Source organism: Primulina eburnea, chromosome 1, assembly GCF_022965805.1.
Source record: "Primulina eburnea isolate SZY01 chromosome 1, ASM2296580v1, whole genome shotgun sequence".
NCBI classification, from domain to species: domain Eukaryota; kingdom Viridiplantae; phylum Streptophyta; class Magnoliopsida; order Lamiales; family Gesneriaceae; genus Primulina; species Primulina eburnea.
This window is the reverse complement of record NC_133101.1, coordinates 1,267,467-1,294,806: the sequence shown is the minus strand read 5'-3', so window position 1 is coordinate 1,294,806 and position 27,340 is coordinate 1,267,467. Positions and strand designations below refer to the sequence as shown.

At 31.2% G+C, this 27,340-nt stretch overlaps 2 protein-coding genes and 1 pseudogene across 2 annotated transcripts; 1 reads left to right on the top strand and 2 right to left on the bottom strand.

Annotated features, from left to right (window-relative positions):
• Positions 1 to 6,591: 6,591 nt before the first annotated feature.
• On the top strand, positions 6,592 to 6,918 carry LOC140814634 (protein GLUTAMINE DUMPER 6-like). Its single transcript, XM_073173676.1, has one exon. It carries the CDS (start codon positions 6,592 to 6,594, stop codon positions 6,916 to 6,918), a length of 327 nt encoding a protein of 108 aa, XP_073029777.1.
• A 3,373-nt stretch (positions 6,919 to 10,291) lies between these two features.
• Positions 10,292 to 13,410, bottom strand: LOC140837763 (probable galacturonosyltransferase 9; annotated as a pseudogene).
• A 354-nt stretch (positions 13,411 to 13,764) lies between these two features.
• Positions 13,765 to 14,826, bottom strand: LOC140837853 (basic leucine zipper 43-like). Its single transcript, XM_073203965.1, has one exon. The coding sequence runs from the start codon at positions 14,695 to 14,697 to the stop codon at positions 14,014 to 14,016; it is 684 nt and encodes a 227-aa protein (XP_073060066.1). The 5' UTR covers positions 14,698 to 14,826; the 3' UTR covers positions 13,765 to 14,013.
• Between the last annotated feature and the right edge of the window lie 12,514 nt (positions 14,827 to 27,340).

The window sequence follows — 27,340 nt, the reverse complement described above, 5'->3', positions numbered from 1 at the left end:
ACAGGTCGTATTTGTGAGACGGATCTCTTATTTGGGTCACCCACGAAAAAGTATTACTTTTTATGCTAAGAGTGTTACTTTTTATTATAAATATGGGTAGGATTGACATGTCTCACAGATTATGATCCGTGAGACGGTCTCACATGAGACCCACTCAAAAATATATGTGAATTTTTTAAAAATTCGTGTTTTTAAATATCGTAATGTTTGATTTTTAAAAGACGATTAATTTTACACAAATAGTTCATATTCTGTCGATATTTCACATTTACGATAAATACAATATATCCAAATAAAGTTGGGTTGAAATTACCAGAGAGTTAGCTGGAATAGTCCACTTATTTTTGACTTGTTTGGGTATAATTCAAGCAATGGAAGACTTGTTTGGGGGGAAGACTTGACCCGAACGAACACGCTTAGTGGGCCCGATGGGGATGAGTGAATAAAGCCCATTTTTAGGAAATTGGTATTAGTTTTTATTAAGACAAACTTCACACTCATTCTTATTGAAGGAAACTACCAAAATACCCTCGAAATAATCAAATATAATATTATATATTGCTCTAAATTGATTGAAAATAAATAACTCGCAAATTATCTAATCTTGGGCTTACATATGTTGCCAAACCATGGACAAATTTAGATGAAACAATTTAGACTTTCCATGATAATGAAATTTCGGAGGGTAAATAAGGAAACTCAGAAAATGAAGTGACTTGCAAAGAAATCAATCCTCTAGAAAATTGCATGGAAAAAAAGAAAGCAAAAGAAAGAATCCCAACTTTTACCAAAGTTGGTGGGTCACTCCCACAATTTACATTACATGCATTACATTAATTATAGATAATATCTAAAATTATATGATTTTTGTATGCATAAGATAAATTTATATCTAATGGTGCGTTTTCTGAAAACTTCTCACAAACCCAATTTTGACAAGAACTTGTGTGAGACTGTCTCAGGAGTCGTATTTTGTGAGACAAATCTCTTATTTGAGTCATCCATAAAAAATATTACTTTTTATTGTGAATATCGGTAAGGTTGACCCGTCTCACAGATAAAGATTCGTGAGACCGTCTCACAAGAGACATACTTACCCATTTTATATATGATTATTGATGAGTGCAAGTGATTTATTCAAGCTTAACTAAAAATTATTATAAAATTTTGTATTTTGGTATAATCTATAAATTTTTTACATGAACGTTACTAAAACCACAAATTTTAATTTATATACGCTAATAATAAATTATAGTTTCGTGTCATCTATCTATGTATATTATTATTCAAAAGCATAAAATAATTAAATAATTATAATTAGTAACAGTATAGAGTATTACCTTTGCCCATATATATAAATATGCACACGTTAATTAATTATCCTCGTCCCATAACACAATCCATCTTCAACAGCAACAACACAAAATATCAAGAAATGATACCAACACCAGCACAACCCACCGCCACCGCAGCAGGTGGCGATTTGCGGCGGTGGAACTCGCCGATACCTTACCTTTTCGGCTCCCTGGCTCTCATGCTTGGGCTTATCGCCACAGCGTTGATAATCTTAGCCTGCTCATACAAAAAATCGCCACCCGCTGATCGATCTCAAGATGATAAACCGCGAAGCCCGGTTCACGCTTTACGGCCTGAAATGGAGCCCAGAATGGTGGTGATCATGGCGGGAGAAACTAATCCTACGCACCTCGCCAAACCTGTCTCCGCTGCTCCTCGCAGCCAAGTTTGACTCATTTTTCGTTTCTTCATTTTGAAATATTAGCTCCATAATATAATGTATTTAATTATTTATTTTATTCCCTTCTCAATAACTAAGTTTGGTTAGGTTAATTTATTGATTTTTGTGTTAATTCTGGCTAGCGGGGAATTGTAAATAACCAGCGAGCAATTTGCATCGGCTAAAAATTGCGACCTTACTTACACCCGGAGGATTTTACCCTAACCTCAAAGATTTTTACCTCTAACCTCCAAAATTGTAAGATGATATGAGTTTTTTTTATACATATTTTACAATAGAATAGCTCACTTGTGAGACAGTCTATTTAAAATAAAAAATAATATTTTTAGTATGAAATGGAATAATTTTTCATTAATTGAGTCGGGTTTGATATATATATCACAAAATTGGTCGGTGAGATGATCTCACGAGAATTTTTGTGTTTACAAGAGATTTGTTTCATGTTTCACGATCGAGCACTTCAAATTTATCAGGCATAGCATAAACAATAATGATTATAAACTAGTAATTATGTGAATAAAGTATTTATAAATTAAAATTTTTTTATGCCAAATTTGTTGGTATTGAGTAATTTTTGTGTAAAAAAAAAATATAAGATATTATATTAGAATTAGGACTGTCGTGTTATTTGGCTTCCTATTACTGACGTTGATGGTTAATGGGCCGAGTATTCGCAACTCCGTACACGGGCTTTAGGTGTCCATTTCCAGCATCAGTTTCTTTAAAGTTAAATATACTTTTTTATTATTAAAAATTAAAAACATGAGAGTGATTTGTTTTTTGTAGGAATTTTTTTTGTAAGAAAAACAAGGTGAATTTTTTTTAAAAAAATTAACTTTGTTTAATCCATGCAAAAAAATAGTTTTACGTTTTTAAAAACTTAATTAATACGGATGCATTTGTTTTTATGTCGATTGTAAAACATGAGACGTTAATTAAATTCATGCTTGGTTGTATCAGTGTATTTAAGATATTTTGAATCCTACGACATCCCAAACATTATATTTTGTGCTAGGGATGTCAATGGGTCCGGGTTTTACCCAGACCCGTAATGAACCCGTATGTATGGAGTGGGTTTGGGCATACTAAATGGGTCTTGAGGTGGGTTTCGGGTCCAATTTTTCAGACCCGTCCGGATATGGGGCGGGTCATGGGTCCTATAATACCCGCCCCATATATATGTGCATATAAATATTCTAGAGTTTTAGTTTTATTAATTTTTATTTTTTTAGTAGCTCACCTCAACTATAACGATCTTAGTTAATTTTATGTCAACTGTTGCATTTGAATCTGCTTTTAGCAATAGTGGAATAATAGTTGGTGCTCATCTTAGTAGACTTAAATATTGTCGACTTACTGATTTTATATTGATCTGTTTAAATAATGTTATGATTTTTTTTGGGGATGTCAAGATTTTTTTGGAGAGCTAGTAACTCTTTTTTTTATGTAATTCTTTATGTCGTGAAAATACTTTGTTTATTATTATTACGTGTGGTCGAAGACATGAATTAATTTTCCACAATAATGTATTTAGAGGCTTGTCTGTTTCATAATTCAGTCATGTGAAAAGAAAGATTACTTTTTTATTTTAAAAAAATTCGAGTCTCACGGGTCTCATGGGTCTATCCGGCCCCATTTCGTATTCGAGGTGGGGTGGGTTCGAAGAATATTTAACCGAGGTGGAGCGGGTAATGGGTCAAAGTTTTTTTCATGGGAAGGGTCTTGGGTTTAGCCAAACCCGCCCCATACCCGCCCTATTGACATCTGTATTTTGTGCCTTCTCAATAATGTTTATATTCAAGGAGATATCTCTATCTCTAAGAAATCAATAACTGTCAATGAGAAGGTGGAAAAATTAAATTTGTTGATATCCTCCCTAATTGTCAATGGTTAGATAGATAAAATTTGTGGCGTCTCGATCATGTACTTTTGTTAAAACCTCACATATTAAATTTGAGAAGATTGGATAAGGATTTGAAATTTTATCAATAAAAGTTGGTTTAATGAAAAGAGACAAGTGAGCAAGTAAAATGTGCATTGTGTTCCAATAAATGGTGGCAAATTAGTCTAAAGGTAGCTTCAATTTCTCTAGTGGAAAACACAAACATTTTATTGATTATTTTATTTTAAAATTCCCCACCATTATATAAATATATATATATTTATATAATGGTGGGGAATTTTAAAATAAAATAATCAATAAAATGTGTGTGTGTGTGTATATATATATATATATATATATATATATATATATATATATATTTATATAATGGTGGGGAATTTTAAAATAAAATAATCAATAAAATGTGTGTATATAATGGTGGGGAATTTTAAAATAAAATAATCAATAAAATGTGTGTATATATATATATAATGGTGGGGAATTTTAAAATAAAATAATCGACAAAATGTTTGTGTTTTCCACTAGAGAAATTATATATATATATATATATATATATATATATATATATATATATAAAATAGATATCCCCACCAAGTTCTTTCTTCCATTTTTGGGGTCTTCGTGGAAGTTGATAGCAAATTGACTTGGAGTCTCCTTTTGGAATTTAGACGATTAGAGTACGTGACGAAAATAAATAATTTTTCTCATTCAATGGATTGAGGGTTTTTCGCTGTTAACTGGGAATGAACCCAGACATCTCCTCCGTTGCATCACAAAGTGGGTTGGTTGGCTGCTGTTTTTAATCCATGTCCTTGCTATTTTTATTTTCCAAAACTGTCCCACCATCTCAGGAAAAAACAATAATAAGACAATAAAACATATGATAAATATGTAAGCTTCATAAGAATTTTAAAACATAAAAGACTATCCTAAGTCAAAAAACTGAACATCCTTAAAAACAATAATATATATATATACAAATTTGTTAGGTTGAACGTATATGAATGAAAGAGTATTGAGATGAGTAAACTTTTAAAAAGTTTTCGTACATCAAGTCGATATGTTGTGTCACTTGATCTAGTTGGTTAAGTGGGTCGTAAAAGAGTGACATCATATTTAACGGATAATGTTGTCTATGTTGGACAGACCGACGGAAGAAAAATTATAAGATTGGTCTCTAAAGTATATGATACATCACTAGTAGATAGACACGCACCTTCTCAAACTCATTGATCTAAGAACTCTACTCATCAGCACTTAAGTAGGTGCACTGTGTCATGCCACGAGTATAAAAAAATAAAATTACACTTTGACTAACATCAATTGGTACAAGCGATTAATTATGTGGCACCTCGGATATGTAATCTGGCGAGAGAGATTGAGCAAGAACAAAGTGTAATGCTCTGCATTAAATTGTGCAGTATTGGTCAAAAGCAACTCTTGTATAAATCAGACTCCTATTTTTTAAAATATTGGATTGTACGTCATAATTTATCATAAACGCTTCCAAACTTCTAACTAATGAAATGTTCAAATTATATATAAAAACTGATAAATACTTAAAATAAACTCTAGCAAATACTTATATTTATATTTAATACAAGGATTTTATTCATGATGTATATATATTTTACAGGGATAGTTATTGTGATATTGCACACTTTGTTACTTATTTAATTTTCTGATTAATCCGATTACATGTTGATTTGACAATCCTGGCATACTAAACTAATCACTCAAAAAATTCCTTAAGTTTTAGTTACTGAATTTGAATAAAAAAAAAAAAAGGAAAGAAATGTAACGTGAACCAAAGTTAATTAATACTTATAATAATTAGTTAGGTTTGGCAAGATCGATTAACTCAGTGTAACATTCTTGAAACATCCAATATCATGACATGAAGTTATTGAAACTTATGGTGATAATCTAAATAGGTAAATGATATATAAGATCGGTCGCTTATTGTATTAGCAAATGCAGTAGTTGATACTGCATGATGGTAATATGTAACTTAAATTCTTGTAAATAGTTTAACCGTCCGAACAACGCATTTTAGTAGCAAGAATAGTTATTGTAACAAACAATATTCTTTCAAATAATTTCATTATTTGCTGTTCGTGATAACCGAGCTCATGACCTTGACTCCATAAAATAGTGCACAAAGATACGCTTTCCGTTGACTATCGATCAGGATTTTATAGGAAAACAACTATTTTGGAGGACTCCTCAAGCCTTCAAGGTAATGTCGTTTGAAGTATATAATTTTTTTTTCTGATTCTAGTCTTCTGTATCGTCAAAATTCCGTTTTAGTCTGTATCGTCAAAATTCTGTTTTAGTCCGTCATCTTTGTATTTTTGACTATTTTTAGTCCAATTTTGATGTGCATATATAGTGTTACATCAACAATTTTGATGAAAAAATACTAAAATAATCAAAAAAAAATATAAAGACTATTATTAAAACTGAAACTTGATAATATATCACCAAAAATTGAAATTTTTGTAACTTTGAGTGGCGCCTAGTCTCCAAAGTGTAGGACATGTTTGTCCCAAATGAATTTTATTACTTATATGGGAAAGTATAGAAAGTAATTAACCAAAAAGAATAGAAGTAATCAAAATAATTATATTCCTTATTCTAGTTTTTTTAAAAAAATTGTCCCAATTAGACCCCATGGAGGATGATGTTTCTATGGCATCAAAATCTGCACAAACACCAACAGATTTTATGTGGTAAATGCGCTTTAACCAAGAAGGGTGAGTTTTCATACACACACACACACACTATATGACGAAGAGGACATGATAGTAATTTCATATCACAACAATCCCTTCGTCGTTTGCCACTATAAATCACACACAATCATATACATTTCTTCACACCAAAAAAAAAAAAAAACCCCATAAAATCACACACAGAAAAGGTGGGAGATATGAGGCCAACACCGACAACAGTTGCACACGATAGTCCCTCTGGATTCTTGAACTGGAATTCTCCATTGCCTTACTTGTTCGGCGGCTTAGGCTTGATGCTTCTGTTGATCGCTGTAGCCTTGATCATCTTAGCCTGTTCCTACCGGAAATCCTCCTCTCGCTCCGCCGATCATGACGGAGTGAAGGCGACTCAGCTACCCGCCACCGTAGATGCGGCCGACAACACGCCAAAGATTGTGGTTATCATGGCCGGAGATAATAATCCGACCCAAATCGCAGTTCCTATCCCTTCTTCTTTCTTCATCAGCGCCAAACAGCTGCCTTGATGATCAAGATTTTTGGCAGAAAATTTTTGTGGTGTTGAGATCAGAGTAGTTTTCTTGATTGAAATAATAATGGGTTGTTGGTTTTTCCAATTTCCATGGATTTTATCAGGGAATGTAAATGGATTAAAGAGCTTAGAGTTGAGTAGATTTTGTGTTGGTTATATCAAGAAATTTTGATCTGATGAAAGTTTATTTCTTCTATCTTTCTTTCCTTATGTTTTACAAAGCAATTGTTCACTTACAAATGATTCAATCTAACTTGTTAAATGCTAATTTGCATCCAAGTAATAATTCCATCAGTTAATTTCTTCTACAAATTTTTTTTCCCCATTGGACCGAGTGAACATTAATTGATCATGAATATTTGTGCAAGTTAACAATTTTTCGATGAGAAAGATGCTACAACTTTAAAAACATAGGATTTTTATGTAATTATCGTATATCTTACAATGCAACTATCACTGTTAACACTAAGCAATATTCAGTTCTTTCGTCTAATACTGTGTTTGAATTGATAAAAATTTTAGACGATTCTCCTACATCAATCCTTGTCTAAATCAAACGTAATCTAATATTATTCCGAACAAAGTGCACATCACATAATAAATTAGGCAAAATTCTCTATCAAAAAAAGTAATTTATGGAGTATCTCTTGTAATCGAAAAGCTTTTTTTTTATATATGTGAAGAGAGATAGGTTGACGCGGCGGCGAGAGTACGCAAACATTTAATGATGGCATAGGAGAAGTTTTGTTTCATCAGAAAAATGGATTCACACAGAGACACACTGTGATTAATGGGAGACACCTGTGGTGGTATCATTAATGCTCTTTAGTTCCTTTACTTGTAGGCCATTTTTTGCTTTTATGGCGGACAAACGAATCTCTTATTGGATATTCCGGGTCGCATTTGCTTCTGCACTGCGGCGGAGGCGTATTTCTTGGACGCCACTCAACAACATTGCCCTAAATACTAGGTTTTGATCCACAATTTATAAATATTTTTCTAAGGAAAAATTTCATTTTTTCGTTAATATGTTTGCTTTTTTGTCCACTGTCTTCAGTTTGGCAAAAACTTGTGTGAGACGGTTTCATATGTGTGAGACGGATTTCTTATTTGGGTCATCTATGAAAAAGTATTACTTTTTATGCTAGGGTTCTGTTTGGTACGTGTGATAGGATAATTAAATGATTAATAATTAAAGTGATTAAAAAATGAGATATATGGATTAATAGTATGATGGGAAAATGGGATAAATAATATGGTGTTTGGCATGATTTTAAAATGATGGATTAATTTTGTAAATTTTATTGTAATGACCAAAATGCCCCAAATGCTAATTAAATATATATTCTTAAAATAATTGAAAACATAATTAAATATTTATAATTATAATTTAAATTTATTAAAATTAATTTAAATCATTAAAAAAAGTAGAATTGAAAAAACATTTATTTTCATAAAAAAATTAATTAACAAGATTACAAATTTATAAAAATTTAATTTAAGATAGATTTGCATTACAATTTATTTTTTTTAAAATGATTGAAAATAATTAAAATATATGAAATTAATTTATAAAAAAATATAATAAAAATTTAAATATTATATTAATTATTAAATTTTCACTGTTTTTAATTTTTATATTATATTGAAGAAAACAATTTAAGGGTATTATGGTCAATATACAATCTTATCATGATCACTATTCAAAAATTATTAATTATCACATTCTTTGAGGAGGGATATTTAATCACACAAATAACATGAATAATGTGAGCTTTTAATCATAATCAAGGACCTATAGATTAATAAAAAACAAACTAAACGCGAGATAAGGGAATGATTATTAAATAATCATTCCCTTATCATGGCTACCAAACATAGCCTAAAAGTATTGTTTTTTATTGTGAATATGGATAGGGTTGACCCGTTTCACAGATTAAGATCCATGAGACGGTCTCAAATGAGACTCACTCTTTGAGTTTTACTCATATATATATATATATATATATATATATATATATATATATATATATATATATTTAAATTTTTATAATTTTTGTCATTCTTAATAAGGTGTGTGATGTGTCATTATTATACGCGTCCGTCACATCAACACTTAGGTCAAAATTGCAAAAAATATAAATAAAAAAATGGAAATTTTATGACGAGTCAGTCATATATTCTAGTTAAAACAGCTCTAAGAATTTGGTTTTAATTTTTTTTACTTCGAATTTATCACATGGATTCTAAATATCATATTTAAAATACATATAAGAATTTTATGATATAACAGTTTTGCTGTAATCTTAATTTTAATTTTTCAGAACAATGGCAAATTTCGGAAAACGAGTTGGCGGAACGAAAACATATTAGTTTATTAATCACAAATAAAAATAAACAATCAGCTAAACTTAAATATCTTAACTTATCTTTAGAAGGAAGAGCTGCTATCATTGTATATTAGTTCGCGATCTCGAGTACTCGTACAGGCTTTGTCAATGAAAAAACCAGGGATAGATTCATATACAAAATTATCGAATTCGAGACGAATTTTAACATATTTGAATTATTTTCGAGCCGATCTCGAATTGAAATTTTTTTGTTCCATAGTTCTCAAACCATTTAAAAAGTGTGATATTTTATTAATATATGATATTATATTTTTTGAATTTTTAATGCATTTATTTTATACCCTCGAAAAATAATCTATTAAGGGAAATCTGAATTAATATATCTGATCCGTCTCAAAAGAAGAACAAATAAGTCAACTTCTCGATCATCAATCCTCACGATTACCTAAAACAAGTTCCACGCATCCCTCTATCGAAATGACCAAGCACATATGCTTCTCTGGTCACACACAAAGCTGCCCTTAGAAGAATATTCATTATCGATAATGGAAGAACCTTGTGATCTTTAGTTATAATACGCCGCGGAAAGCAACGGATCATGTTTTTGCACCAAGAATAATCATCATTCTTATTCAACACCTTTGTCTTGTCTTTAGTACTGATCCACGTATGGCATATTCCACTGGTACTTTACAAACAGAGAATACAAGCGTCCATGGAGGCCATTTCGCGACTCCTATTACCTTAGGCTTTCTCGTTTAATTAATATCGACTGAGTTAGTGTTCTGTATTAACAGTGTGTTTTCGACCATACGTGACGCTAACTGCAAAATAAGATTAACTTGAACAAAGGGGTGTAAACTAGCACAGATTGCTTTACAGTGCAATTTCACAGAGCAATTCTACTCTGGCAAGAACGATCTTTTTACAAAAGTGCTTCAACATATGAAATGCATGGGCCTCAACGATTTCGGAAAATAGCAACTACGTGGAACAAAAATGTAAGAGAAATTAATACCTAAAATCTTTTCTTTGAAAGTTACAGCTTGCGATGAACAATCAAAAAGGCTCGAATTTCTTCAGTCTGAATTGAAGTCGAGATGCTTCTTTACACGCCAAAATTGCACATCTGAAGGAATTCCATTTCATTATCGACATACTTTGTCCAGAGATGTTTGTAATGGTTCATGGCAATGTCCAGCCAAGGCTTCATGTCTCCACTGAAATGGATCACCGCAGCGTTGTTAATTTCATCCATACTGATACTCGGATTGATCCCAAGACCCAGGACGTGCCATGCCTTGTCGAATGATTTGGTAGTAGAGTAAAAAGTAAGCAGCCCCACAGGTAATGTTCCCAATTTCCATTATGTACGGTCCACATTCTGATTATTCATCAATCAATAAAAAAATCATCAAGTATGTTTGAAAACTGAGGAACAGTACACAGCTTCCTGACAGTTTTTCGAGAAACAAGCAAGGATAAAAAACTAAATATATAGCTTACCAGATTTTGCCAATAATTGTATTCATCGGTGCATTTCTCTCGACGCCAAGCATCTAGGTCAAACATGTTCATGCCAAATGCCCAGGCACAGGCCCTGGGATTAAACTTCTCCTTGATCAGAGGATGGGAAAAGTTCAAATATTCAGAAAAGCGTCGAAATGAACCGAAGCATGTCTCAACCGCACCATTCACCTTTCCATCCATATCCATTTTCCATAAGGCAGTCAAATCCTTCTGAACTACGACATCATCATCCAGAAACAGAATCTTGTGCAGCTTTGGATACAATTCAGGCAAGTAGAACCGTAGATGATTGAGCGTGGATAAATACTTCGGGTTTCTGTACTTCATGTTGCTCATATCTTTAGTGGTATTCTCTGCCCTGGTTTCGAAGTTAAACTTCTGCAGACTAGTGGTTTCAAGTTGTCTAAGTACTGGTGCATATGATGGCGTCAAGAACTTGAAAGTGTCCACTGCATTGATTTCAATATGGCCCCCACCTTGAATCGGCCTCATCTTAAACCAAACCTTTGTCGCAGAAAAATTCATCCTATCGGTAACAATATGAAAAACATGTTTCCATGGCTCATCTGCATTCTTAACAACAGAGTTTACCACCACGGAGATTGCAATAACATTATCTGAAAATAAGGCGTAATGGTATAAACTCGGGTCTTCAAACTCAGGCTTGGGCTCTTCATCCTTGTACTTCTCAGGATGTGAAATTCTCTCCTCCACGAGCCGCATGGCAAGACAGTGCAAACTCTTGGGAGTCGATTTTGCAGAAACCAAGCTGGTGAAAGCCCCAGTTTTCTTGGCCTTCACCAGCAACTCCTTGACAGCAAATATCGTATCTTTCAATTTCTGAATTTTTAACTGATTGTCATACGACTCCTTTGACTCGACAATCATTAACCTAGCTACCTTAACTCTATCTTTAACCCCCTTCTCAAATTGCCTCAAAATATCCTCATCAATTGGCCCATTGGATTCAAACAATGCTGTGACATACTTCGGATTCAATTGAAGTTCCGAGAAATTATTAGCTAAGTCATCAAACATCTTAAGCTGCTTACATATCTCAAGTTTCAACTTCCTGGCATAAGCAGCATATGCATTCACCAAGGCAACATGATTATTTGCCTGATTTTTTTTATCAAATCCAGCCTCGTCTTCAGTGGATCTGATTGCCATGCAAGAAAAGTACGTTTTACATATGCATTTCCTGTTGTCTCCAAAATCTGTTTATCGAAGAAAACATATACTTTTAGGTACATTTTCCCAAGGACAAAAATCCAAAATTATATATTATGCTTGGCACTTGAATTTTTTTATTGTAAACACCTAAGAATAAAGCGATAAATTATTTAATTCTAAATAAAAGCACATAGAAAATGCAAGCAAGATATTTATTAGTTTAAGAATCTATTCTGTTCCCTATGGTACATTAACTGCAAATAATTTGGATCTAGATTCCAGTGTAGGACAAGTATTACTGATAATTTTGTTGATATTAAAGTGATCGGTATCAATGAATACATTTCTTCTTTATTCCATTTCGACAACCTTCAATATTATTAACCGAAGCACAGTACCGATATATATATTTTTTAAAACTAGAACTTCCATATATAACCATCAAAAGAGGCATCAGCTTGTACAACAGAATGTAAAAGAAATGGGATTGAATCCTCCCACACAAAATTATGCCCCGCACCGAGAGCCTGTCGAGCTAATGCATGTGCAACAAAGTTAGCCGCTCGTGGAGTGAAATTTTTTAAGTTACAGAAACTAGTGAAGTCGATGGTGATCCTAAATACACATCATTCTACGATTCCATTTAGAAAATAATACAAATTCATCGGGCTGTATTCCCTTCTACACGTCGAGCAACCTACATTTAACATATTTGCCAAAACTTGCTAATGTACAAATCAAATAGTTAATCCCTGAACTATGCATAAATACTGATTATCAACAAAAAAATGAAACTCAAATAGTCCCAATTCGTAAGAATAAATCCACATCCTTGTAAATACTATCACAAATTTCGAAGTAAACAGACATAGGGAAAATCTAAAGAGATTATTATCAACTACAAATCTAAAGAGATTATTATCAACTACACTCCACGTAACTAGAACAAACGCACCGTTTCCTTGTCAACGTAACTGAACCATGCAGAAGGTAAATCAATCACGAAAATGAAACAAAGGAACAAATGTAGACACAGCTAGAAATAAAACATACACAGTGCGAACTGAAAGCTAGCACTTACGGCTTCGTCGTGGGAGGGATGAGATGTGAACAGCACGGAGAGAGTGGCGAGGAACAGGAGCGTAAACATGGCGGAAACAAAAATCCGGTAGCTGAAAAAGCTTCGAATCCCCGATCCACCACCAGATCCAACCCGACCACCGCGGACCACAACCACCATCACGATCGTCCAACCACAAATTAATCGATCATCTCCTTCTTCGAGTGCATTATTATAATGTTAGGGCTAAAGTTACATGAGAGGTGTTCTGTGCGCGCGCGCGTGTGTGAGAGAGAGAGAGTAAACAAAACGGGATTGAGATCCAACAGTGGGAAGAAGAAAGAACACGGAGACCAGTAGCCGGTTCGACTCGACCCCCATCGACGTCGGTTGGTTTTTTAAAATAATTCATTGATTCCATTATTTCCTCTAAATTGCGTACAAGGCCACAAGCTTTACTGATTTCTATTTAGACCCCAATTTCTTCACTCTTTTTCTCTTTTTATTTATTTTTTGAGAAAATTATGGTTAATGAATCCACTGTTTATATTGTTTCTAAAAAATAGTAATCCCTTATGCATTGAAATACAAAGAATATAGCTATTCTATGCTCAGCTGGATATTTACACAAAATTTATAGAATTTAATGTATATAATTTATTAGCACAATATGACAAAGATGTTGTATGTTCAGTTGAATGTAGACAATATTCTATATATTGAACAGAAGAACCCCATTTTACGTATAGAATTTATTCGCACAGTATATCGAACGAACGGATGCTAAACAACATTAGCCTATCCGAAGCCAAAAATGATAGGAGATAATGCTAGGCAGGTTCCCATTTCCAGAATTTATACGACTCGTTACTTTAGATACGACAACTTGATATCACACCTCCGATACGAGAAATTAAATTCCATGGAACTCTTAATCGACCTGAACACTTTTATTCATTCATAAAGCGGGATGATTTCACATTTTCATGGATCGGTCATCGTCAAGCTCCGGAAGTCCTTCAAAAGGGCTGTTCAGCTGCATGTGAACGATCGTCTGACGAAGCTCCGAAGCCTCTTCTTTGAGCTGACAATTCTCCTGCACCACTTGATCGTAGCGCTCCGAGTAATCGTTCAGTCTATCCACGAGCTGGCTATTCTCGTTCCTCAAGCAGACGACCTGCGACCAGAGATCGTCCAGGTGCTTCTGCTTGCGCATACGCGACCTGCGCGCGGACTCCCTGTTCGATATCATCCTTCTCTGTTTCCGCTCGTTGATTATGTTCAGCTGCTGCTCGTCGCCTTCGTCGGAAGTCGAGTTGCTGCTGAAACAGCACGTGACTGGTTGAGGGCTGAGTTCCTGGATTAAGTTATGGTTCGGAATCGCCGAGTTGAAGTGGTGGTGGTAGGCTGGTGGGTTGATTCCGGCGAGGGGGAATTGGGGCGGGAACTGGGACGGGAGTTGTGGGAATAGAGGGTAGCGGAGCTCTGAAAATTCGCTGGATTGCATTGCTTTGGATTTAGCGGAATATATATGGTGAATAAAATATATCTGGATTGAAAGGAGGAGAAGTTGGAGGTTGAAGACGGAGTGAAACGTGATTGAAGATGTGAATTTATAGTATGGAGAAGATGATGAAAATGGAGAAACTTTTTGCTCCATGTTTAATCCAGGATACCTACGCCTGTGTCACACAGGATAATCCAAAATAATAATGTCTATGTCAAGAATATTTCATTAGAGAAAAAAAATGTTTTTCCTTCTTTATATTTGTGTTTCTTCACGATTTGACTATGCTGTGTTATTGATATTGAGTCTCATATCTTTCATTATTTCCCTCTTTTGTTTTGCAATTTATTCTCTGAGTATTTACATGTATAGTCGACGTCACATAAAAAAAAATGATTAAAATTATAAAAAAAAATGTAATATATTAGAATAATGTTGAAACTAATATTGAAACTCGATGAAATAGTCAAGACTATTCAATACTACTATGTAATGGACCAATATTTGGATTTAGGAAATGTATAAAATTTTAGAAATAAAAATATCTCAATATTATTAAAGAAGATATATTATGATTAGGGATCTACGCAAAGCTGGTGAGCTCACCTATGGCAGTGGAATGTCATTCAATATTATTGTTTTTCTATTTTTGCAATAAACTCCTAAATTAGTATGGACACCACCATTAGTCCATTAGATCTTACCTGTTGTCTTCTATGCATACATAATTTAAAATATGACATTATAGAGTAAAAATTTATTTTCAAAATAGTATTTTTTACTAAAAAGTTTAAAAGGATAAAATAATAATAATTGTTATCCGGAATTAATATTTTTCAGTACCGAAGATTTTTCGACCAAACTAAAACTTTTTCCAGCATTGACTGGTCTAGTTTATGAAATTGAAGTCAATCCCAAACAATTTCAAAATAGACATTTGAACAACGTTAAAATCATTAGCCTTAGAAAGATCTTTTCTGAGATATTCCAACAAAATCATTTTTCATTTTTGTCATGTTATCGGTTGGTTAATTCACAGTTTTAATCGAATAATTTTCATTATTTTCTCAAGTTAAAATTTTTTCATCGAAATATTGACATGATATCAGTCATCGAAATTCCCTGATATGACACTGGTCCTTATTGCAATTTCGATGTCATATTAACCCTAAGATGAAAAATAATTAAAGTTAAAAAAAATTCATTTTGAAAAATAATTAAAGTTAAAAAAAATACAAATGAATGAACTAATACGACATGAATAGACTAATAACAAAATAGAAAATAAAAAATTTGTCAGTTGCAAGACAAAAAGTTAAATATAATATGATTTCATAGTTGATTTTTATGGAGTCATTGGAATAACATTATTTTAAGTCATTTATTTGTGACAAAAATTTGTGTGAGACGGTCTCACGGGTTATATTTGTGAGACGGATATTTTATTTGGGTCATTCGTGAAAAAATATTACTTTTTATGCTAAGAGTATTACTTTTTGTTGTGAATATGGGATAGGAATGACCCGTCTCACAGATTAAGATTCGTGAGACGGTCTCACATGAGACACACTCTATTATGGTAGAAGTTTATATCAGATCATATTATTTAATTGTTGTTGTGGATAATCTTTTCAAAAAGGAAAAGATGCTTACGTCATAGAAAATAATTTTGTAAAGGGGACTGATAATAATGGTCAGCCAAATTAATAATTTATTCGCTATATGTTTTTAATAGATGCATAAGTTATTTAATAAAACATCATTACTAATTAAATTCATACTTTAAAAAAACATAATTAAGTTATGTTTCTTTAATTTTTTTTATTTCTGACAAATTGCATCTAGCACTTTTGTAAAAAAAATAAATAAATAAAATGAATTATATAAAATCAATTATCTTTCTAAACATTGTATTTTTCAAAAACCAGACGAGACCGAGCTTTAGTTCTAGGCAAAAACTTGTGTGAGACGGTCTCACGGGTCGTATTTTGTGAGACGGATCTTTATTTGGATAATCCATGAAAAAGTATTACTTTTTATGCTAAGAGTATTACTTTTTATTGTGAATATGAGCAGGGTTGATCCGTCTCACAGATTGTGATCCGTGAGACGGTCTCACATGAGACCTACTCTTAGTTCTAATGATCTTATCTTGTTTCCTTTTTACAATGTAATGACTCAGGTTTGAGTTCTTTCACCCTCTAGAATAGGATTTCAAAAAGAAAAAAAAAAACCAGATGAGCACTTGGCTCGTTTTTTAAGAGTTTTATGTCTGATTTTAAAATACGCAGTATTTTATAAACCCACTGACTTTTTACAACTTTTTCAAATTTTTGTTAAATGTCATATGTTTGTTTTATATCATTCTATTATTGGAAATCATATAGCCATGAGTGCGACTTTATATGTTAGAAAGGGATGCCTTCCATAGATTATTTATTTATTTAATATATACATACATGAAAGTTAAAGATAGTTCCTATCCATTCTTCCAAGGGGTGATAATTTTTAATTAGTGTTTAACTAATGGTAGATTTGTAATGGGAAATATGTTAATTATAAGGCAAAAACTTGTGTGAGACGGTCTCACGGATCATATTTTGTGAGACGGATCTTTATTTGGGTAATCTATAAAAAAGTATTGCTTTTTATGCTAAGAGTCAGAGACGGATCTACGCTAGGACTATACTGGGCTGTAGCCCAGCCCATTTTTTTTTATTTAGCGACGGTTTTAGCAACGGTTTTTTGAAAACCGTCGCTACTTTTGCGACGGTTTTAGTAAACCTGTCGCCGATGGGGATCGGCGACAGTTTTATCAAAAACCGTCGCAAATATGAGCGACGGTTATTGCTAAAACCGTCGCTAAATTATTAAAAAATAAAAAAAAAGTGGATCGGCGGTTTTAATTAGCGACGGTTTATTCAATAGAACATCATTACCCCTTTGATGTTTTTAATGCAGCAATAGATTTCATTTTGATGGAGTTAAATACTCGGTTCAATGAGTCATCGGTGAAACTTCTTTCTCTTAGTATAGCTTCAGATCCTAAAATTTCATTTGACTCATTTAACAGTGATGATATTTGCAAGCTTGCGAAGAAGTTTTATCCTGGAGATTTCACAGATCAAGAAATTGTTGTTTTGAAGTATGAATTGATACATTTATAAACTCGATGTGATGCAGAATTTAAAGGTTTCTACACTTGTTGAGTTGTGTCAGCAATTGACCGAGAGTGGACGGTCAAGTGTTTATGTTATGTTGACTAGATTGATTCATCTTGTTTTGACATTATCTGTGTCTACTGCCACTATTGAACGGGCTTTTTCAGCAATGAAGCATGTGAAGACGGCACTTCGCAATAAAATGGAGGATGACTTTCTTGCCGATTGTTTGACACTCTATATTGAACGAGATTTAGCTAAACATATTGATGTAAATTCTATTATTGATGAATTTTATGTTTTAAAATCCCGTAAGGCACAACTTCGTTGAACGATATAATGTACTTTTTTTTTAATAATATATAACTTATCATATTGAGTTCAAGCCCACCCCAACTCTTATTCCTGGATCCGTCCCTGCTAAGAGTATTACTTTTTATGGTGAATATGGGTAGGGTTGACCCGTCTCAATTGAGATCCGTGAGACGGTCTCATATGAGACCTACTCTAATTATAAAGAGGGATAAGTACAATGTATGTGATTTAATATTAATTAATAGTATAAACAATGGAAGGAATTGTGTTATGAGACCTAATTTTGTTAAAGCATACATTATTTTAATAAATATTTTTACTATATTAATTATATCTATATGTTTAAATACAATTTATACATCATCTTTCTCGACAAAGTTTTAAATATTTGGCTAGATTTTAAGACCAACTGCTACGAAATAGAATTGATTAAATCTATTCATTTTATCTTTTTCATCATGTTAATGGTAATGACGACTATACAAATATTACCATTGAATCTTCGGGTGGATCTTGGGATATTGATTTGAAATCTATGGTTTTAATTATATTTTTATTTTATTTTTACCAAAATACAATATGTCAAATATTAAATTCAGAATTTACCGATTTACATATTGGTAATACAAAATATAATAAACTTAGAATGATATCATATTTGGATGAACTTGAAATTTATCATAATTAACATGAAATAAAAATAATATATAAGCATGTAAATGATGGATTTGGAGTTTATGGTCTTACTTTACTAAACAACAAAAATAAATTTGAAACTCATCAATCAAAACACAATATTAATGAATTCCAGCTCGCTTCTTTGTTTAATTTATGTTATATATGTCTACCTGAAACTAAATTTATTGTTTAGTTGTTACTTGTTTTAATATAAAGATCGATGTATCTTATAAAATATTTATCCTATTCTCAATGTTTTCATAATCAAACTCTTTATCCAATCGGTCTATCTTAGAAAAACGGTTCAATATGTCGGACTGTTGCCACCAGACGGCCTGACTGAAAAACGATTATATCATGTAAAATAAAAATATCACATAATAGATAATGTATTTTAAATTATAAAGATCTTAAATGTATATGAAAATAATAACATAAAATATATTTATCAAAGTTTAAAATCTAAACAACATATATATAATCAAATATAATTTTTATATATATATATATATATATATATATATATTATAATCAAATATAATTTTTATATATATATATATATATATATATATGTATATATATATTAGACAAAAAATAAACTCTGATAATACTGAAATAATATTTTTAGTATTATGACCGCTATATGATATCCAAGACATACCAGCGGGCTCTATCTTCCATAAAGTAAAATTTGTAATTATGATATTTAATGTTTTTTTTTTGGTAATTTTGATGTCAGATTTTCTGCCTTTGTAATTTTGGTCCATTATTTTTTATTTTTTTTTTCAATTTAAACTTTTTCCTTAATGTTCCAAATACAATGCCGACATGCCACAGACATGTGTGCTGCCGCCGTATCAGCATTCTTGCATAAAAACGAATAGCATTGTAAAAAATCGAAAGATTCGTTATTAATTCTGAAATTTGATAACATATATTAATTACCAAAGTCCAAAAAACACACGCAACCAAAATTATAATTTTCCCATCAACTAAATTTAGTGGTTGAGCTCATTTTTATTTATTTTAAGGCATTGCCTTTAAATTTTATTTCAATGGAGCATTTTAATTTCTTTAATTTTTTGTAAATTGCACCGACCAATGTATACATGTATACACACGCACGTATGTGTATTATGTATACTTAAAACAACATAGTTAATTTAAAAGCATACTAGCACACGAAATAGTCTATTTGTAATGTACATAACTTTCAAAAACACACCACTACAAATACTTTACTAGGACTTTAATGTGTTTTCTCTAAAAGAACAAACAAAAATTTGTGAGACCGTTTTATTAATCAATTTCGTAACTGAACTCATGAAAAATATCATTTTTATGACAAAAATATTATTTTTCACGATAATTATAGATCATGTCTACTCATGTCCTAGATTAATCGTCTCACATAAACTTTTTCCTAAAAAACAATTTGCTTTTTAAATTTATTCCTATCTTCTAAAAAAATACAAAATATATAAAAGCAAGGCAAAGGAAAAGAACAAGAAAGGGGGGTGGGCTGGAAACCTTGTTCTTTTTGACGTGAATGATAGAAATTATTAAAACCCACTTAAGGCACAACTCACTCTGTCACCAAATCTTATCTATGTTTCAAAATCGTGCCCGTATCTCATCATTTTTTCCATTATAACCCCCTCGTTTAACATCATAATTATTGGCCAATGACTTATACTCCATCCGATATTAAAATATTAAGTTTGAAACGATATTCTGAATGTGAAATCTAATTGTAGAAAGAGTGAGTCTCATTTGAGACCGTCTCACGGATCATAATATGTGAGACATGTAAATCTTACCCATATTCAAAATAAAAAGTAATACTGTTACCATAAAAAGTAATACTTTTTCATGGATGATCTAAATAAGATATCCGTCTCACAAATACGATCCGTGAGACCGTCTCATACAAGTTTTTGCTTTGTAGAAAAGCAAACAACCAAATCTCATTGGCTTTATTTAGATAAAACATTTCAGAAATTTATAACGTATTTTTCTCAAATTAATTCAAGTGTCGTTTATCCGAACCCACCAGCATATAATTTACAACTATATTTTTATTTTAATGTGGCGGAAAATCGGAGTAATTATTTTGGATATGAAGATTTTGGGAAAATTAAAATTGTGGAAGAAATCTAATGAATAGGGACAGGGCCCGTAAGTAACGGACGAGGTGTGATTTAAAGTGCCTTAGAGCTGCATAGGCATTTCACATTTGTTATCTGTCTAGAGATTAGTATATTTTCTTTTTGTAATCTAGTATTTTCTTAAGAATCAATTGATATATATATATATATATATATATATATATATATATATATATATATATTTGCAATTGTTTGTATATTTTGACTATTATATTATATGTTAAAATATTTATTAGAAGTTTTCCATTTATCGGGAAATAATTTTTGGTACGGTGAATTTGTTCATATAGACCCCACTTAAGTCACCTACCTATCTAGCTACATGTGGTTTTGTCTTTCATGTTTGTGAAAAGAAAATGATTTCGATACAAAATAAAATCATGTGGTGAGCCCTATCAAGTTCTTGTCTTATGGTACGTGTGATCGTATCAATCTTTTATTTGTTTATTTTTATATTACTCAATATAGGAGAACAATTGACATATAATTTTATTTTTTATCTGTTATAAAATTTAAATATTTGAATTCTGTCGTTATCATCATCAATAATTTTATATAAAACTGATAGTTATCATTACATATTCTCGTGTATATGAGTCAATTATTGAGAGATATTGTTGAAGCGCAATAAATGTTATTTTTAGGAGATAGATCAAAACCTGACGTTTGAGTTATTGTATATCATAAAAAAATATTTGAGTTTCATCATTAATTCCAACTATTAAACAAGAAAAATCTGGTCCTACAATATTAATTCCTCCTAATTCTTCATGTGCATAATATAATTTATGTAGAATATAATTTTTTATATATAAAAATAAGGCTATACGCGAGTATAAATAAAATGCGATATTTTTAGGTAAATGGTAGTTACTAGTTGTTGTAAAGACCTTCACTTAGTAATATATTATAAAAATATAGATACACACACATATAAACACACGTATTTTTTTTAAAAAAAATAATATAATTGTAATATATATTTATCTCTTTAGGAATTTGAGGATCAACTTAAATAAACAGAAAAAATATTAAAATAGTATTTCTTTTGTTTAAGAACAATATGGAATACGATAAGTAGTTAACCAGAATTAAGTGTGGTAAATAATTGTTGTCTAATTATGGTATTACTTTTAACTATTCAAAATGTATATATAAATGGTATGAGTGGGTCTCATATGAGACCGTATCACGGATTTTAATATGTGAGACGGGTCAACTCTACCCATATTCACAATAAAAAATAATACTTTTAACATAAAAAGTAATATTTTTTCATGGAGGACCCAAATAAGAGATCTGTCTCACAAATACGACCCGTGAGACCGTCTGACACAAGTTTTTGCCAAATTAAATATACCATACCTTTGATATAGCAAACTTTTTAAGTACGTTGTATGCACTCCACTTTACTCATATATATTTTAATAATAATAAATGTATAATCAATATATCGTACGACGATATTTACAATAATTATATCATAATATTTTACTAATGTATATTGAAATTTTGATATTACATCGTGAGGTAGTATATATATAACAATGCTCAGAAACTGGGTAAATAGGGGATAAGTTTCATCATCATCGAACGTAATTGTTAAATCTTATTTTATTTAATTAATTAGTGTTAGTAACTTTGTCTTTCATCACTTCCTTAGTCAGGTTGCCAAACACTTAGTTTATGACACAGGGACGATATAATATATTATTTAGAAATACACATTTTAAATTAAAAAAAAATGGGGTGCAATAATTGTTCTATTGACTATCAAAACATACATAATGTTTTGTCTCGTTGAATGATATAATTACCAATATTTATAGTTTTTTAAAGTTACAAGTATTTGATCGTACAATTGTTATCGAAGCAAATGTTATATGTTCGATTCTCGTGGACTTCCAAATAGTGCAATTATCGAGAGTTTGATTATTCATGAGATGCTATAATTATTTCTGTTGAGAGAACGATCGGAACATGATGTCTGAATTTTTTAATGATTTAAAACATTTGATTTGTATTGTTATCATCAATGTAATTTTTAGTAAAACGATAAACACTCAATTCTGTAACATTATATAGTGTGTAATGAGTAAATGTTTTTGAAGGCATTGCCAGCTTAGGCGACGTTTATTTTAGATGATATAAGAATATCATAAAAAATTGTGGGTGGTGCATTTGATTGTTAGAACTATTTTGGACGCATTATTAGTACGAAAGTGTGCCTAAGTACGTACTTGGGACAAGTTCCCGATCCACTAACTTTGTGGGATATATAATTTGGTTGTTAAAAGTTAATTTAAATGAGCTAAAAAAGGGGCAAATTTAAGTGGGTTTTTTTTCCCACTTACTATAATTGGAGTGAAAAAAAAAATTAATTTTATGGGTCGATATTATCCATGTTATCGATTATTTTGACCTAGCTAGATATCATATGAAGTTCCGAACACACTATTTATCATAATATAGTATATATAGATAATACAGAAAACATAGATAGTAAAAAACGAAAAAATTATTTGATCTGTTTATATTGAGAGTCTAGTTTGTTGTTTTGTAGTGTCGTTTTCTCGACTTGGTATGTTCTTGTGATGCGAAATTGGATCTTCACAAAAAAGAATGTTTGTATTGGGGGGTGTACGATGTTGAATTTGATGGAACAATTGCACCCTTTTGAGTGGGCAGTGGTCACATTGTGGAGCCAACTCTTGTGTCTTTGCACTCTATTTAATTCCTCCATAAGCAATACTCATCACAATTTATTGACTCACCTGCAAAATATTTCATAGATACGATAAGAATAAAATAATTGTACCTAGATATCAAGCTAGGATTTATGAGAGATATATACGATTGTTCAAGCAGAATTAATTAATGAATATTTAAATTTAATCTTTTGGGGTTTCATGAGAAAAATATTTAAATTTTTTAGAAAAATTAATCTTTATTTACCAGGAATGTTGATATAATATTGTACATCAACACACAGGCGTTATATCAACGTCAATTGACGCAGCATCAACACCCTGTGTGTAAAGAGAACCAAAATTGTAAAAATACGATGATGATGAACTAAGACTGAAAAATTGAACAACATAACTGAACAAATAAAAATAAAATAAATATACATGATCAAAACCATAATGACAAAAACTTGTATAAATGGTCTCACGCGTCGTATTTTGTGAGATGGATGTCTTATTTGAGTCATCCATGAAAAAATATTATTTTTTATGCTAAGAATATTACTTTTTATTGTGAATATCGGTAGGGTTGACCCGTCTCACAGATAAAGATTCGTGAGACCGTCTCACAATAGACCTACTCAATCACAATTAATAAAGAAATATAAAGGTATTTTTATCGTCACTTGAAACGACAAAATATTGTTATTTCACCGTACTCTCCTTCTCATATATATGAATGTATACACACACATATATGTATTATGTATATCGTTTGGAGTTAATTGATTAAAATATAATTATTAATAACTTATTTATATCATTTAATAAAAATTGAACTCGATATAATTTAATTCTATGCAATATGTATACTTCTTTTACTAGTATTATAAAGAAGAATGTTTAAAAATGGATGTTACTGTCTTTATGTGATATTATTTCAAAAATTAATATCATTTCATAAAAAAAAATAATTCAGGGTGGACTTACTTTTTCATTAATAATATATGACGCGTTAAAGTGATGTATTTATAAATATAAGCATATAAAATATTTTTTAAAAAATGACAGATTACTTTATATTTAAATCATTGCCAAAAATTAATGAAAACTAACAATCTTGAGATAGCATATTTAAAAAAAAGACAGCTTACGCTATTTTGCTGCTCAATTTTTAAAAGGTGTTGTAAATAAAATTTAATACTGGAACTCGGGCTCAAAAATAGGAGTTACCTGGTTGAGTTTGATCTCGAGCTCAAATTATATTATTTTTTCTCGAGTTTAGTATTATATGCACTCGATTCGACTCGAAAGATATTGACATATTGGATCCTCTGATGACAAAAAAATTAAAGGAAGCAATTAAAAAGTGTCTGGCCCGTGCAAAAAAGTAGTAGTTAAATTAATACAAAAAAATTAGTGTGTAAATGCAGCCATTCGCGAGAGGTAAAGCCACGATTAGGCCAAGTTTGTGTGGCTGTCCCCACCATTCATGAACATATTTGACATTTTTATTTTATTATTTTTTTAGGGCGACTCAGCAAAACTGGATCAGTTCGGGTTCTAATAAAAACTCGACTTACCGGTTTTGCTAAATAGCAAACCAAATAATTCATAAATCAAACCAAATTATTTGTTTGGATGATCGACATTAAACTTTAAATTTTTACAAATGAAATATTATTATTTTTAAGTTTAATTTATTTACTAGCTATTATAAACAGACAAATGAAATATTTTGGTTATTTTTAACTATAATTTATTTACTAACTATTATAAACAGACAACGTGTATATAACAATATAATATGTAATAATTACATTATAAATTTATCATAAAGAATAAAAATTCTCACAATGTATTAGTTCAACTTAAAAAAAATCTAGTATCACCATCTTAAAAATAGATAACAAATTTAAGAAATAAATACGATCAATTACAATAAATATATCACAAAAGATTAAGTACGAATGAAAAAAAATATTTATAAAAATCCATTTGGTTTGAATTTTTTTGATATGATTTCTGTATCAAACCAATGGCATAGATTCCAAAATAGGTTCAAAAATATTTATTTGCCTTATTTCGTTGTATCTAGCCTTTAAATTATTTCAGAAAAAGATAACTAGTAAAATACATGTAATAAATGAAAACCATTATTATCTTAATAAAAAAACAAGATATATATTATAATCAAATGAAAACAATTAATTTCATGATTACAAAAAATTATAAGCTATGCAAAAAATATATATATTTATGCAAAAGATAATTTGATAATAAATATCATTAAAATGATGGAACTATTATATTTGCAGCTACTCAAGAAAAGAAACCCATGTAAATAAATGCCTATATTGATAGTATTTGCCCTTTGTTCTTGATTTTCCCCACATAATAAGTTATTTGATGAGATAAGGTAGCTAATCGATTACTGGCAAAAACTTGTGTGAGACGATCTCACGGGTCATATTTATGAGATGAATATCTTATTTGGGTCATCCATGAAAAAATATTATTTTTTATGCTAATAGTATTACTTTTTATTATAAATATGTGTAGGGTTGACCCGTCTCACAGATTAAGATCCGTAAGACGGTCTCACATGACACCCACTCTTGATTACTCAGCTGATTAGTCTCGGTGTCAAAAGCGACGAGGTCGAGTTGAACCGGTCACTATCATCGTTAGCTCGTGCATCCTAGAAACTATTCCATATGTACATCACTACCAGGTAAAACACGATAGGCACCAATATTTAGTGTAAAGTGTTCAAATGGATGTTTCTTCTTACTTGAACAAGGTAAAGCTGTTTATAAATCAAGGCAACTTTTGAACCTTATTGCTGAGCTAGAGTATTAGTGTATGAATAGTTTTGACAGGAGATAGATAAAGTGGGTACGGATTAGTTGTCTTCATGTTGAACATGGACTAGGTATCCTTGAGATTTGATTATTGGGATTTTTCGGATCAAACTACCATAGAAGCACCATATTTCAAACGCAAGACTTTATGCCGCATATTAACCACATAAGAAGAAACCAGCAACTGTATTAAGTGTATTCCTATGAGAGAGACATTTAGGTAGATATCTTATGAATTGTGTTTTGTAGTTTCATACCGATTGATTACTCACACTTCAGAGTTGTTTGTCCCATTATTCTATATACACAGACAGAGAAGGAATGGCAGGTAAGACCATGGTTCGCCGGAACGGCCGTTATGCGGCCGGAACGGAACGGGAACGGTGGCCACCATTCCAAAGTTCCAGGCCAAATCGTTTGTTGTTTTGTGGCGGCGTTCTGCGACGTTTTATCGGCCGCATAACGGGCGAACGGAACGGAAACGGTGGGGCGGAACGGTTTTATGTATGTAGCGACGGTTTTATGTATGTAGCGACGGTTTTATTTACCCGTCGCCGATTTACATCGGCGACGGTTTTAAGAAAACCGTCGCTACTATACAGACGGTTTGAATTTAAAAAAAAATAAAGGTTCACGGATTCAAGAATCCGCAAGTCAACTATTTCTATTGAGAAATTTTCAATACAAAGTGTGAAAAAAACTTAGTTAATTATAAAATTTTTTTATTTTAATTGATGTTAAATAATTTGTAACATCACTTTATATAAGATTTGATGGTTATTATTAGTCAATCACTCTAAATTGATTCAAATTTGTGCGAATTTATATATATCCAATCGAAAATATTTTAATGTTTTAATTAATTAAATACAAATAACTTTTTATATTTTATTTAATTTTTGATATGATTGGAAATATTTTAA